This window comes from Coenobita brevimanus, chromosome 93, assembly GCF_032717465.1.
Source record: "Coenobita brevimanus isolate Jiangsu-jjx chromosome 93, ASM3271746v2, whole genome shotgun sequence".
Classification (NCBI taxonomy): Eukaryota; Metazoa; Arthropoda; class Malacostraca; order Decapoda; family Coenobitidae; genus Coenobita; species Coenobita brevimanus.
In genome coordinates, this window is record NC_137046.1 from 47,310,570 (window position 1) to 47,326,798 (window position 16,229).

General features: G+C 43.0%; 1 protein-coding gene across 1 annotated transcript in view; it reads right to left on the bottom strand.

The window, feature by feature from the left end:
- LOC145412518 (uncharacterized) overlaps positions 1 to 16,229 on the bottom strand; it is a 491,890-nt gene that overhangs the window by 307,174 nt on the left and 168,487 nt on the right. Inside the window, exon 20 of the mRNA XM_080282412.1 lies at positions 14,118 to 14,298. Within this exon, the coding sequence (XP_080138538.1) occupies positions 14,118 to 14,298 (181 nt within the window). The remainder of the gene's footprint in view (positions 1 to 14,117; positions 14,299 to 16,229) is intronic.

Here is a 16,229-nt window from a genome sequence, read left to right on the forward strand (position 1 = left end):
TGCAAGATATTCACGGAAGAGATAGACGCAGTGTGCGAGATGGTTTGTGGAGTGAGGAGGAGATGCAGGGGTGTGCAAGGGACAGCATGGTGGAATGATGAGGTGAAACAAACTGTGGAACAAAAGAATAAGGTATATAGTGAGACACTAGCGAGTATAGGTAGGGGAGAAGATAAGAGAGAGAAGAGAGAAGTATATTAGAGTAGAAAAAGGGAGGTGAAGAGAATGATGAAGGAGAGTAAGAAGAGAGTGGATGATGAGTTTGGGAGGAATCTGAGTGTGAAACGAAGGGAGCGAAGGGAGAGTAAGAAAGAGTTTTGGAAGGAGGTAAAGAAAGTAAGGCAGTGTGAATGGAGAAATAGTAGGGGAATGAAAGATGGGAATAATAGATTGTTGGTGGAGAAGAGAGAGAAAATGAGGATATGGAAGGAACACTTTCAAGATTTGTTGAATGCAGTGAGTGAGAGCAGTGCGAGCATAAGTGGTTAGGGAATGGCTGGGAGAAGAAGAGATGCGAGGAGGGAGGAAGAGATCAGTAAGGCAGAAGTAGTGGAAGCAATGAAGATTAAAATGGGAAAGGCCACAGGAATTGATGGAGTTTGTGGTGAATTGCTGAAGTATGGGGGTGAGATTGTTGCAGAATGGATATGGAAGTTGTGTAGACTGGCTTCGGAAGAGGGAAGGGTTCCAAAGGACTGGAAATCAGGTATAACTGTTCCTTTATACAAAAGAAAAGGGGAGAGAAAAGTATGTGGTAACCATAGGGATATTTGCCTTCTTTGTGTGACTGGAAAAAAATATGGTAGAATACTTTTTTTTTTTTTTTTTTTTTTTTAAATGCGAGAAGAAGGAACCAAAAGCCATGAGCCCGCAGTAACAGTTCCCTCCAAGAGAAAAACAAAATACAATAGAGAGCCAAATTCAAGATCCGATCATTTTGAGATGCCTGGACACACTGCGTTTGAAAGACTGGAGATCATAGGCAGCAGGAAATACAGAGAGAGAGAGACAGTTCCAGAGCTGACCTGTTGCATAAATGAAAGACTGGGAGTAATGGTTAACTCTTGCATTAGAGAGTTGGACAGAAAAGGGATGAGAGTTTGCTGCCAGACGTGTGCTACGCGCCCGTCGTAGAGGTGGAGGAATGCAAGCAGACAGTTCAGAGGAGCAGTGACCATTAAAGTAGCGATAGAAAAGAGATAAAGATGCAACAGTGTGGCGAAGAGACAGAGGTTGAAGGGAGTCAGTAAGAGGAGGAGAGTTAATGAGACGAAAAGCCTTTGACTCCACCCTATTGAGAAGAGCTGTATGTGGGGAGCCTCCCCACACATGAGAGTTGTACTCCACACAGGGGCAGATAAAACCCCTGTATAGAGTCGACAATTGTGCAGGGGTAAAGAAAGAGCGGAGTCGGCTTAGCACACCCAATCTCTTGGAAGCAGATTTTACAAGAGATGTAATATGATCTTTCCAAGATAAGTCCCGAGTAAATGAAACCCCAAGCATGTTCAAGGATGATGCAGGATTAAGCTGAATATTATTAAACATTAGTGGGTATACCTGTGGAAGATTTTGTCGGGTTGATAGGTGTAAGAACTGAGTCTTAGATGCATTAAAGACAACCATATTATTTTTACCCCAGTCAGAGATACGAGCCAAGTCAGACATTAGGTGTGCCATAGCCTCATCCCTTTGAAGTAACTGTTGAGATGGGCGTTGCGGGAACCAAATGGAAAGGTGAAAGGTGGAGTCATCAGCGTATGAGTGGATAGGGTTAGATGTACAGCTTAGAAGATCATTGATGAATAAAAGGAAGAGAGTTGGTGATAGGACAGAGCCCTGAGGAACACCACTGTTGATAGATCTAGGAGAAGAACGATGGCCATCTACAACAGCGGCTATAGAACGACCAGAAAGGAAGCTAGCGATGAAGGCACAGATAGAAGGATAGAAACCGTAGGAGGGCAGTTTGGAAATTAAAGATTTATGCCAGACTCGATCGAAAGCCTTTGAGATGTCAAGTTCAATGGCAAAGCTTTCGTCAAAGTCAAGAAAGGAGGATGACCAGGAGTCTGAAAGGTAGGTGAGAAGATCGCCAGTGAAGCGTCCCTGACGGAACCCATACTGACGATCGGAAAGAAGGTTGTGATAGGAAAGATGCCTTAAAATTTTTCTATTAAGAATTGACTTGAAAACTTTTGAAATACAGGACGTTAAAGCAATTGGACGATAGTTGGAGGGTTGGGAGTGGTCACCCTTCTTTGGTGGGGTTAGGCATATAACAGAGAAGCTAGCTGGAGAAGAACAAGGGGGATTTAGGGTGTGTAGATCAGATATTTGTTCTAATATGTTTAGTGGAGACGAATCTAGAGAAGGGAAAGAAAGTGTATCCTGCCTTCATGGACTTCGAAAAAGCATATGACAGAGTAGACAGGCAAGGTATGTGGAAGGTATCAAGAATTTATGGAGTAGAGGGGAAATTGCTGAGTGCTGTGAAGAGTATGTAAGAGGAAGCTAGTGCTGCTGTGCGACTGGATGGTAAGCTGAGTTCTTTGATCTAAATGTCGGACTGAAACAGATGTGCAATGTCTTCATGGCTGTTTAATATATACATGGACAGGGTTGTAGAGGAGGTGCAAGGTAGGGCAATGGATGTGGGGGTGGCTCTAATGAATGAGGGTGCAGTGTGGAAGATTCTGGTGTTGCTGTTTGCTGATGATATAGCATTGTTAAGCGATGATGAATGGGAGTAGCAAGGTTTGGTGAATGAATCTGGGACAATGTGAAGGAAGAGGAATCTGAAAGTTAATGTAAGCAAGAGTAAAGTTATGATGTTTGAGAGGAATGAAGTCACAGAATGCACAGTGAGGTTGGATGGTAAGGATATGGAGAGTGTGAGTGCATTCAAGTACTTGGGTAGTGTGATGAGTAAGGATGGAAGTTTTGGGAAGTGCTTGAAAGGGTACAGCAGGGAAGGAAGGTTGTTGGTTCACTGAAAGCAGTGATGAGAAATAGGGAGGTGAGTATGGAAGTTAAGAAGTCACTGCATCATAGCACTGTGATCCCTACTCTGATGTATGGAAGCAAGGCGTGGACCTTGCTAGAGGGGAACAAGTCAAGAGTGAGAGCAATGTAAATGAGTTATCTGAGAGGAGCATACGGAGTGACATGGAGGGACAGGTTGACGAATGAAGAAGTGAAAGAACACTGTGGGGTGGACGTGGATGTGATTAAGAAAATTAGGAGAATACACTGAGGTGGTTTGGACATGTGGAGTGAATGGAGAATGAAAGACTGGTTAAGAGTGTGTAAGTTGGTGAAGTGGAGGGAGGGAGAGGGAGGGGGTGACTGAGGATGAGGTGGAGGGATGGAGTTGAGAGATATATGAGGGACGGGGGAGTGAGTTGGGGAGAGGGCAACGTAGATTAGGAGTTCAATTGGCAGCCAAGTGCAGGGCTAGGGACAAAATAAATAAGACAGACTAGGTTGCAGAGGGTTATAAATAACCAGTTAAAATGTTCTGAAGGGGAGCTAAGACATTCAAAATAGGAAAGCAAATAACAGGAGAAATGTGAAAGTGGGTGGTATGTAGTCAGGGGTAATGAAATGATGTTAACTATTGTAAATTTGCTGAATATGAAATATGGCTATGAGAGGAAGAGTGTTGAAACTGATAAACCAGGGCTACATCAACCAACAAACTCAAAGAAGAGGCAGTAAGAGACCCAATCACATGGTGTAAGTTGAGTAAGGTGGCTGGTACATCAGAAACTGTGGTGGAGCTCAAAGCTGCTGGTAATTTAATTGCGGAAATGCTGTAGTACCTGAGTAACTACTTGTAACTGTAAAAGAAAAGATGACCAAAGAGAGGTTAGAATGGGAATTTGAACATTACAACAGAACTACCATGTCCCCTCATTACTGCCAACAGATTTCCAGTAGGAACAACTGATAAACCAACAAGTTACCTGCCCAGTCAGCCACTTTCTTGGTATAGTCCTGAATATTCAGTCATGTATCACTGGCTAAAACCACATTCCAGCCTAATTCTACTGAAACAAGAACCTGTTACTGAATTTACTGTCAGTAATACAAGCTCTTCATTACCCTTTATCAATCTACTACAAAAAAAAAATCCATCCCAATTCTTATACTGTGGCCCAATGTGTAAAATAATAATGTCCATTTATCTGAAACTTGCAATTGATGCCTATCTGAGTTCCAACTGTTGCAGGTGAGTGGCTCTCAGTACGAGGAGAATTTAGGTAATAGGAAACTTGTCATGTTTTCCTTTACAAGGTCTGTCCCCAAAGGCACCAAACTTTTTAAATAGTGCACCAACAAGCAACAGTATTGTGATTGTGACAGGAGCACTAGGTACTGGTGACTCTGACCTTTAAGTCTAACACTAGCCACATCATGCCATGTCACTCATTCCACAAGGTACACATACTTGAGTGAACATATGTTTAGTGCACTTGGCAATTTGTTGCAAGTTGAAAGATGAAGAATCTTGAAGAGCAGTGCACTTGTGTGAAATTCTGTTTCAAATTGGGATAAACTTTTACTTTCTGAAAATGCCATAACAGGGACTGAAATGTGGGCATACAGCTACGACGTAGAAACAGAGAGTAGTTGTCACAGTGGGTTGGATCATCATCAGAGCCGAAAAAATGGCATGTCAAAGTCACTTCCCCCCCCCCCCAGGCGTCGTTCATCAAGAGTTTGTTCCACACAGTCAGAAAGTCAATAAAGAGTTTTATTTTGGCATCCTGAAGCATTTGAGGCAGGTAGTGCGAAGAAAGATGCCCAAGACATGGAAAAACAAAACCTGAACGCTTCACCATGGCAATGCACCAGCTTGTGCATCACTCCTTATCTGTGACTTTTTGTCGAAGCATGAGATGACTATCATCCCCCACTCATCTTACTCTCCTGATGTGGCCCCTCTGGTCTCCCCTTTCCCTCAAGTTGAAATCCATCCCGAATGGTCTCCAATTTCAAATGATAAAAGAGATAGATGAAAATTTGCCAACTGCACAAAACACATGTTCACAGAAATACATATATCTTGATAACTACATGATGTAGCATGAGGAAGTTAGTGTTAGGCTAAAACTTAAGTTGCCACTACAGATTATTCCCGTCAAGATCACAATACAGCTGCTGGCTGGTGCACTACAGCAATCCCTCGATTATCCGGACATCCATTATCTGAATGATCCATTACCCGAACGCTGTGATCTGGCTGTATTATACGTACATTTCTCCATTTTCTCTAAGCAAAATGCTTGCATCCAGGTGGAAACTGTGGCCGAGCAAATATTTTTGGCGCCCAGGAGGGGATAGCTCAGTGACGCTGTGCTGTCTGGCTTGGTAGTTCACCCAGCATCCGCTAGAGAGTCCCTCAGTCGTTCCCAGTTCCCGCCCGGCGACAGTGAAGTGAACAGCTCTTCTCGGACAGTTGTTAAGGTGGTGCACGTGGTGGCTTTTGTGGTTCTTCTCTACCCTATCAGGGTACACCACTAGACCACACAGGATGTGCTGTGCAGTGCAACAATCAGAGTCAAGGAGCTAGCAGGTTATTCAGCACGATGCCCTGCGTGGAATCGTGAGTGTTGACGTTGATTTTATTCTAGCTTAATGCACCGTACCAGGAATATATTTTATTTTACTATGATTTAAATCCATTTTACAATTATGTTGTGTGTGCCCACTGTATTTTTTTTTGTGTGCAGCTTTTTTTTTTTCCCCCCCCCCCCCCCCCCCCACTGCAGAGTATGACCCTGCAGTCATGACTGCTTGCCAGTAGTAGTAGTAGTTGTTCCTTAGACAGTCTGGCTGAAGAGCCCCAAGTCCCTAAGGAGGGCCATGGCCGAGACCAGGGGGCGGATTCTGAAAGCTCAAAAATCCTCGCAAATCCACCATCTTTGGGCGTAAGAGCAAGTTTTCACTTAAGTGCATGATCTGGAGCCCTAGAAAATGAGCGCAAACCCTATGTTGCATTGTCAATTCTCCTCTTAGAGTTGCACCATATGAGGGGCAGCCCTAAGTACACTGTAAGCCTTAAAACTCTCCTATTTTTATAAATGTTGTAACTCAAACATCCCCCAAATCTTTAGAATTAAATCATGCATCAGTTAATCCTTAACTGCATACAACTGTTGCGATTCTACATAAAATAATAAGTACAAGTGGCAGCGGACCGTTGTAGACAATGCCAAAATACTATATCGGAGCAAGTACTACTTCGACATAAGTGGTAAAACTAGCACTGTCGGCCAATATAACCTTTACTGCAAACAAATGACAGCCTAGTGATAAAATGTTCACAAAAATTCAATTAAACAAGCCAGTGTAAATAAGAAACTCATCTAAAATATGATGATAGCCTACATGACACAATGTCGAGAAAATTATGAATCAGCGCACTTATTTCTTCCTCTGAGAAGTTCACTGCCCTTCTATGCATAATATTTTGGTGGTCCTCCATTGCTTCAGTACCGTCATGGAAATTATGAGTGGTGGTGTAGAAACATCGTCTGCTACCACTATGACGTCATACTCTGGTGTACCGTGATTGGTTACTCAGGTTTAACCCTGTCAGGTCTCCTGGCCACTATAATGGCTTTCTCGATAGGGGTCTCCTAGCCACTCTCGTGGCAGCATATTTAGGCATGAATGAAAACTGCCGAGTGAGGCTGGTGAATGAAATAAGGATACGAGCCGCTCCTCAGACCCCTCTGCTTCTACCAGGCATGTGCAGATCACAATACTTTAGTTTACACAGTCTGGGAAGAGCTAATCATGGTGGGGGGTTGGGTTTCACTTATTGGTTTTATTATACTGTTGATCTGGCAATATTTTTTACTATTTTGGTATCAGACAGTTCAATTAGCAAAAGAATAGTGTTTCCAATATATTTTTACTGCTCTGGAGGATACATAGTACACCCCCCAATTGACCCCTCTTTCTCTTTCACCTCCCTCATCCCTTTCATATCCCCCTTCCTTCACCCCCCTACCTCCCACTGATCCTTCACCCCCCTACCTCCCACCGATCCTTCACCCCCCTACCTCCCACCGATCCTTCACCCCCCTACCTCCCACTGATCCTTCACCCCCCTACCTCCCACTGATCCTTCACCCCTCTACCTCCCACCCTCCACTCTCCCTCCAATCCCCCAACCCCTACTTCCTTCACTCTCCTACCTCCCACCGATCCCCCACCCCTCTACCTCCCACCCTCCACCCTCCACTCTCCCTCCAATCCCCCACTCCCTGCCTCCCGCCTCCGCACATAGCTGCCGCTCACAGGCAAGCAAGAGTTTTCCGCGTTGTATTTCTCAATATTTATTCATTTCCTGGGTGTTAGAGTGTCTGAGGGAAAATAAATACAGATTTATGGTTTTAGGTTTCTAAGGTTGTTTCTGTAGCCTTTTATACATGTACCATGCATTTATTTGTTAACAGGCGGACATACACGTGCAGCGATTGGTGCCTATTTCATTGACAAATGCTTGTGTCTCCTTACTTTGTTCTGATTTATATTTCATGAGTTTCTCACATTTCCTGGATATACTTATAACACTGTCAATTTTGGGAAATAATAAACATTTGATCACCGTCTCTACTGCCACCTCTAAGTACACAGCATGATATAGTTAGCAACAATAAAATAAACATACATACATACAAAAGGCAAGCTCATAGGCTTACCCCCATGTCCTCACCCCCACAGCCTTGGACAGTACTAAGCAAAATAAGAGCAAAGTAAAGTAAACTAGTCGTAACTATTAAGTGAGAGTTTTATAAGGATTGTGTAACTGTTTAGTTTGTTGTTTGTAAAGAAAACATCTGAAGAATCATTCACAAATCACGTGAGACATAATGCACATATACTAGTGCATTGTTTTTATGGAAAACATGGAAACAAACAATGCACTCATATTGCCTACTAACCAAGAAATCACCTACCCACTGAGATGGCAATACTCAACACACTCCCACACACCACTTGCTACGCAACTTCCCCTCACTTTTGCAGCACTTGTATGATGAGTAGAGCTCTGATGTTTTATGGGCAGATGTGTATTACTTCCTTGTGCATGAATATATTTTTTTCATTATTTGCAAACCTTGACTTAAAAAAAAAAAAAATGCATCTGTCAAACATGATCTTCGAACCTATTTGAGACCTGAAAGGGTTAAACAGAGAAACCTTCCGCTCCTTGATTGGTCAACACTTTGCGCTGGCACAACGTGGTGTTGGTCTTAAGACTGTCGTACAACACCCTCCAGAATACCACTTATCAAAACCTCATACGCACATCGTAAAAGTTTTTGCAGATTTTCTTGTAACCCCGACACCTTTCAGAATCCACTACCAGGCTTTCCTACAAAGCTCCCAAGGAGTGTATGTTGTGTTGTTGACACAGGTGATTGTGTGCAATGCAGTCTTCCATATTGTGCTTAATAGTATGGGGTGCTGTGTTGCATCCTGAACAGACATCAGCAACATAGTCATCCAGCCTCTTCTGATACCTCAGGAGGGCTGGATGATGCCCACATCTCAGCCTGACCAGGTGGACCCTGTCCTCACAAGGGAGATACGATTCAGAAGGGTGAATATCAGGAGGCCGTGCATGCAGCTGTGTGTTGTCTCTGAGTGACTGAATAAAGCAGTGAGTGATTTGAGTATGGATATGCTTCTGGAAGCTGGTTTGAGGTGGGCGAGGGGAGAGAGATGACAGTATTTGTGTATGATATCATGTGATGGGTGTTGTTTGGATGTTCCTTGGTGTGTGTGGATGTGCTGCCATGTAATGTAGTGGATGCGGTGGGTTTGTGGAGGATGCGGCAGGACTTTGAGTGCCACTCATGTCTAGATGATCCTCGACTTTGAGGACTTTGGTTTCTTGGTGTAGGTGGTCTATAGGTGTAGTAGCTGTGCAGCCTATGATTATGTTTAGGGCCTTGTTCTGTATGATCTGTCAGGTGTTGTAGTGTATATCAGTGAGGTTGGAAGCCAAGACAGGGCTTGCATAGTCCCTCACTGAACACATACAGTAATAGTTCTCTAATCCGGCCACCAATAATCCAAAAATATTAATACTCAAAATTTGTCCAGGTGAATTTTTAAAAATTTTTCTGGGATTTTTTTCAATTTTTCTGGGCTTTACCTAAGGCTTAATCTGGCTTGGACTTGCCCTTGGACTTGGGTGTACCCTGCCTCCAACTGTTATCTACATTCCTGTGCATTTCTGGTGAGTAAAACAATAACCCATATCATTTTATCTGTCTATTTACTGATCATGTATGTATTTCTAAAGTTTTCAGAGGTCCCGCCCAATAGTCTGAAAAATCCAATGGTCCAAAAGACCCTCGGTCCCCTGCGATTCGGATTACAGGGTTTTTACTGAATACTGTTTGTATGCTGTGGCGGTGGTTTCTTTGTTCTGTCTGAATGTTGGATGGGCAAGTGGCCTTATGGCACTGAGTCTTGGTGTTAATTTATTTTTAATGTTTGTGATGTATTGTTTACATGACAATGACGAACTGTATGTTACATCAATGATTTTGTGTGTGTGTGGGGGGGGGGGGGGGAGTGTTGTTTCTGGAGAGGTGTGGAATTTGACTATGTTCTGCTGTCCAGTCGGCGAGAAAGGTCACTGTAGATTTGGCTGGGGCTATTTGAGTCAGTCTGTAGTGAACCATTCCCATAATGGGTTCAGGTAAGGTTGGAGGATGTGTGCAGCTGTGTTTGTGTTTTGGTGTGTACATGTAAATGTTATGTCGTCTGCATAGGAAGCTACTGCTACCACAAACTGACTTAGGACCTCCCCCCACATGGTATTAAAAAGCAGAAATCATAGTATATCAAAATGTTTCTTCATGAAATGCCATTCAGTAATATGAAATCATGTTTCCCTTGTTTTTCACGACCAGTTGGATGCATTTTGGCATGGAATCAATTAGATCTCTAAAGTAATCTAACGACATTTCTTTGAACCAAACATTTCCCAGTTCAGTCTTGAGGTTGTCCAGATTGGGTGTCTTCTTCTCTGACATGATTTTCTTCATCTTTGCCCAGCGGTTCTCTATCGGATTTAGATCCGGACTGTTGCCAGGCCAGTCAAAGACCTCAGTCCAATTATCCTGAAGCTATTTTGTCACCATTCTTGACTTGTCACAAGGAGCTGAATCGTGCATGAAAAAGTCGCACCCATGAATAGCAAAAAAGTTTAACAAATGATTTCTCAGAACATGAATGTACTGGCCACCACTCATCAGCAAGTTCTTAGGAAGAATGTAGAGGCCTCCCTTTCCCATTTCAACTGAGAAACACCCCCATACCATTACTGATTGTGGGTGCTTAACAGTCCCCGTGTAAGCAGGGTCATATCGACTACAGGAGGCAGGGCAACAAACCTTTGCAGGACATACCTGGAACACTTGAAATGTGCTTTCAACGGAAAACATAACTTTTCTCCGCTCATCCTATGTCAAGTGTGCATACTTCTTGGCAAACTGGATGTGCTGCTTTTTCATGCAGTCAGTGAGAAGTGGTTTCTTGGCTGCAGTGCAGCTTGGCAAACCCAGCTCCTTCTGCAAGCGGTGTTGGATAGTTCGAACTGAGACATTTTGTAACAGCTGGGGATGAATTCTCTTCAATTCTGCAGTCGAGGATTCTTAATTACTTCCCTCTTCAGAAACGTATCTGTACCTCTGGAAGTCGTCCTCTTCTTTCTACTGTCACGCTTGTGCTCTGGTACAACATCAGGTGGCAGGCCGAGCGCTGCAGCAAGAGTCTTCATGATGGTCGACTTCGTGTGTCCAGTACATTCACAAATCGTATAGACAGGGACATTATCCTGCCTCCATGCAATAATATGGACCCTCTCATCCCTTGAGCAGTACTTTCCAGGCATTACAACTCGACTCTAAGAAAATAACAGGGCAAACAATAGTGCATACGAAAAAAGAGGGAGATGCAAGCTTGGAGTGACAGGAACATATACTCCCACTCTTGGGTCTGGGCAAGCACTGATGTGCTGAATGTTTCACCACCTCCCTCCAACACCAGAGGAGTTGCCAGTTACTTCTTGCCCCAAAAAATTCACTTGGTAGAGGTGAAAACACAAAGCAAATAGACAACTCTCCTATACCAATTCTGTGTTTAGGTCCTAGGTCAATTTGCAGTGGGTGTATGTGTATTTGTGATGTGTGGGGTGGGGGTATGTCGTGCATGTGTAGGAGTGTAAGGGACAAAACTGATCCTTCAGGGATGCCGTTTATGAAGTTTATGATGTTTGATGACTTACTGGCAAATATTACATCCGCACATCTGCTTGCTACATAGTTTGTCAGCCATCTTTTTGTGTGATTGTGTGTGTTTGTGTTCAATATTTTGTTTTCGAAGATGTGGTTGGGGATGGCATCAAAAGCCTTGCTAATATGTTGTGCAACTAGGAGTGCTCTGTGTGGTGGCCTACTTGAATTGAAACCATCAAAAACTCTTTGTGTAAGGTCTGTAAAAGGAGTGTTTGTGGAGTGTAGTGGCCTAAAACCATGTTGTGATGGGGCTAGGGGGACGTGAGACGTTACTAATTGTAATACCAGTCGTTTCGTGACATTGGAGGGAGTGCAGAGGAGTGTGATGGGGTGATGTGAGGAAGGTAATGTGGGGTCTTTATTTGGTTTGGGGATAGTGATGATAATAACATGCTCCCGGATGTTTGGTACTGTGTTGTGTGAGTAGCTGTAGTTTGGTATGTTGGTGAGTGTTTGTATGCCTTGTGGTCTAAGATATTTAAGGTGTATGCTGCTTATGCTGTCTGGACCACAGGCAGATGAGTACTTAAGGCTGCTAATGATGTGCTTTGTCTGGTTGTAAGTGAAGGGTGCAAAGTTTGGGCTGGTTCCTAATGATGTGCTTCATATTGTTGTAAGTAAAGGGTGCAATGTCTGGGAGGGCAGGGAATTGTCCCTTGCATCAGATGACACACTGGTCATCGCGATGGGGGTTTAGATGACTGATGTGTGAAGAATGATTGATGAGAGTGTTTACTTACTGTTTGTTTATGGGTATGGTGTCTGTTGTTGTGATGGCAGCATGTGATTGCGTAGTGTCGCTGCTGGAGAGTGTGATGCTGTTTAGTGTTTTGTAGAATTTGCTGGTATTTGTTTTGTGATCATTGTAACTGCTTGGCTATGGTTTACAGGTCTGCTTGACCAGATAGCGTTAAGCAACAAGAACAAGGTTTGTACGACAAACTGAAGTAGCCTTTTACTAAGGCTTTCAAAGTTAGGTTATGTATGAAGGAGGGCCAGGGAAGTAATTCATTATTCGGATGGACCCACTTTCCGGATATACCTTTGGCTCTGTTATGTTGGATAATCAAGGGATTTCTGTTTTTAAAAAGTTTAATTTCTTTTTGGACAGAGCTCATATAATCTGTTGCTGCAGGTTATAGTAAGAGGTTAGGAAGAATCTCACATACTAAGCCACGCTGAGAAAGTGATACAGAATGAGAAACACGGTAATAAAATAGGTATCTGAAACAAAGTCAGGCAGATTTTAAATTCCCACTCTGACAAGCCTGTCCAATCCTGTTTTTTCCAAGTTTACATCATCATCATGCCGAATGAAGATGCCAGAGTTTCCAGACATTTACCGATCATATTACACTTATGATTTCATATATAATACAATGTTGTGAAGGCAAAGCAAAGTAGCAAAACACCCTAATAATTTCATATGTAATACATTGTAGCAAAGGCAAAAGAAAGTAGCATAACATCCAATCATCTTAGAAAAAAAGAAAGTACATTCCGGTACAGTACAGTATTACCGTATTTTTCATATAGTAATCCCCCCCTTTATCTGAACGTCCATTATCCATACGATCCACAGCTCGGACACTGTGATATGGCTGTATTAAACCATTATATGTACAGTTTTCTACTTTATCCAGATAAAATGCTTGCATCCGGGTGGGAATTATGGCCACATAAACATTTTTGCCCACCTAGGAGGGAATAGCCCAATGGCGATTTGCTGTCTGGCTTGGGTGTTCACCCAGCATCCGCTAGAGACTTTCTTGGCTGTTCCCAGTTTGTGTCTGTGTGAGTGTATGTATGTATGTGTGTGTATTTATGAGTGAGGGAAAGTTTGTGTATGTGTACATATGAGCATGTTTCATATGTGTCTCTCAAGAGAGAGAGAGAGAGAGAGAGAGAGAGAGAAAGGAGGGGAGCAATGCCGAACAGAAGGCTATGGGCTTCCCCTGGCATGCTGATTTTGTCCGTTTGATGGGTTTCCTTGACCATGGTAACTGCCTGGCTGTGGTTGATAGGTCTGCTTGACCAGATGGAGTAGTGTAAAACAACAGTGACAAGTGTTGTATGATGTACTGTAGTGGTCATTTACAATGACTTTCAAAGTTACGTCATGTATGAAGGGGGGCCAGGAGAGAAGTCCATTATCCGAATGGATCCATTTTCCAGACAAGCCTTTGGCTCTATTTTCGTCAGATAAATGGCGGGTTACTGTACTACATATCCCTTTCCAAGCTTGAGTAAACATGTGAGATTATCACTTACCTACTGATATTACAGTACTTGTGGCCATGGAACATACGGTCAGAAATGAAATCATGACAAACTTTCAACACCAGGTTTTGCCTGTAGCCCATTAACTGCAAGGACTGGAACTGAAGTAGGCTTCAACAGCAAAGTTCAGTTAACTGCGCTCTACTATACACTTCTATCTATCTATCTATTACCAGACGCCTCAATCCCGTTTGGGGTGGCCACAAACAAATCGCCTCCACGTCGTCCTGTCCCCCGCCATTTCACCGCCCTGCACCCAACTCACACCCCCCTCTCTCATATACCTCTCCACCCAATCCCTCCATCTCGTCCTCGGCCTCCCCCTCCCTCTTCCCCCCTCCACCTCACTCACATACACTCTCTTCGTCAGTCTTTCACCCCCCATCCTCTCCACAAGGCCAAACCACTTCAGTGTGTTCCTCATACACTTCTACGCAAATAAGACCTATAGGCTTGCAAAATTCAGCACCACAGCACAATAATGAAAGATATCTCTATCATTACCTTTGCTTGAAGAATGGTCCCTTCCTTCATGCCGTACACCCAGTGCTTAGGCTCTTCACATTCCAGCTTGTTATCATCATCATCATCATCATCATCATCAATATCTCGACTCCCAGTGCTATCTATGGAGGGGCCACGGCTGGTGCGCACTGTTTTTGGATTCCTGTTGTGTGTGATGGTGCTAGTTTGAGAATTACATAGCATTATGAGTTTAAACCTGTTCTTGGAGGGAAGTTTGCAAATAAAAGAAGACTTAAAGCTACCAAAATATTCAAGAACAATAATCTACACACAAAAGCATTATATAACTTGAAATATTCAAATACATGATAGGGTATTCAATCTAAATATGACATGCATTTCAGACATATTACTAATCTAACCTAATTCTCCACCAATAAATAAGTGGGCAGGATCCAAAAATCATTAAACCAAAACTAATAAGGAGAACTATAAAAGTTCCCCAGTGAAATAGGTCAAAACAAATATCCACATCCATATCTATCTACCTCTATATACATATATATATATATATATATATATATATATATATATATATATATATATATATCATCATCATCATCATCATCATTCAGACCTCCTTTCCCACCCAAGGGCAGGGTGAGGAGTAGCAATGTCCAGACAGCATAAACTTGCCCAATCCTAATAGGCCACACTTCCATTCACTCATCAATTCACTCATCATTCAAGCCCCCGGGATCGGGGCTCTACCGGATACGCCAAAAACATTCACCACATTCTGCAGCTTCACACAAACGTATACGATTGAGTCAATCTGGATGCTGCCATGCCCACAAGGGGTGCCAGAATCCCTGATCATGCACTTCTCCTCACAACATTCATCCACCCAGCTTGATCTCTTCTCAGTTCCCTAGCCTCACCAACTTCCAAACTTCTCTTCCTCAAACACTTATCCACCATATCTCTCCACCTTCTCCTTGGCCTACCTCGCCTCCTCCTTCCTTCAAATTCGTTCAGGTATACCTTTTTCACCACTCTGTTGTTATCCATTCTTTCCACACGACCATACCATCTCAGGACACTCTCTTCGATTCTGGTGTCCACCTACTTCCTCACTCCACACCTTTCACGAATCACATTATTTCATATCCTATCCATCCTCTGTACTCCACATACATTCTTCAGCAGTCCCATCTCCACTGCTCTTACTCTTGACTTTTCATTTTCATGCCACGCCATAGTCCCACACCCATATGTTAGAGTTGGCACTAACACTCCCTCATGCAAGCCTCGTGCAGCTGCAACACTCAAGCCTCTATTTTGTTTCATGGCCTACATTGCACCAGCTACTTTTCCTCCTTGTGTCACTATACTTTCAACTTCTTTTGCACATTTTCCTCTTTTCTATCACTGTACCCAAGAATCTGAACTCTCACCAATTCCAGTCTCTCTCCATTCACTGTGACATCACACTGGGAGTCACTTTCTCTCTCAAAAACCATCACTTCACTCTTCTCTACATTTACTCTCAAGGCACGATGCTCACAGACATCAGCAAAACTCTGCTCTAGCCTACCAAGTTCTCGTCTGGTACTTGGAAACAGTACTGTATCATCAGCATACAACAAAATTGAGATATTCCATCTAAAACCATTCATTACCAATGCCATCCCTCTCTCCATTACCCGTGTTTTTACTTCTCTCATCACCCCATCCATATATATATACAGTACAGCATTGAAATTTAGCCTAACAGTGAATACTTATTAATACTGTATTTTAGAATAAATATCAATTGTTTTGAAACCCTTATAAAGACTTAATATATCCTATGCCGAGAAAACTGTGATGTCGATAAGGTAATCACGTGTTTACAACTGAGATGGGGCTCTGGCAACAGTATTAGGAACGTGTGTGATAGAGTGCAAGTTTTGTTCCACTTAAATCTTCCTCAGCCGTTCCTGATACGATGTACCGTGTGATACCCCCTTTAGCTATGGACACCAAGAAATCATGGAGACAGCTAAAGAGATCTGGGAGCAATTAAGCCACTCCCAAGCCTCGGAACCCATCAAACCACCCAAGCCTTAATCCTTATAAAAGTTTGATGGCCTTTTATGTTCTTTATTT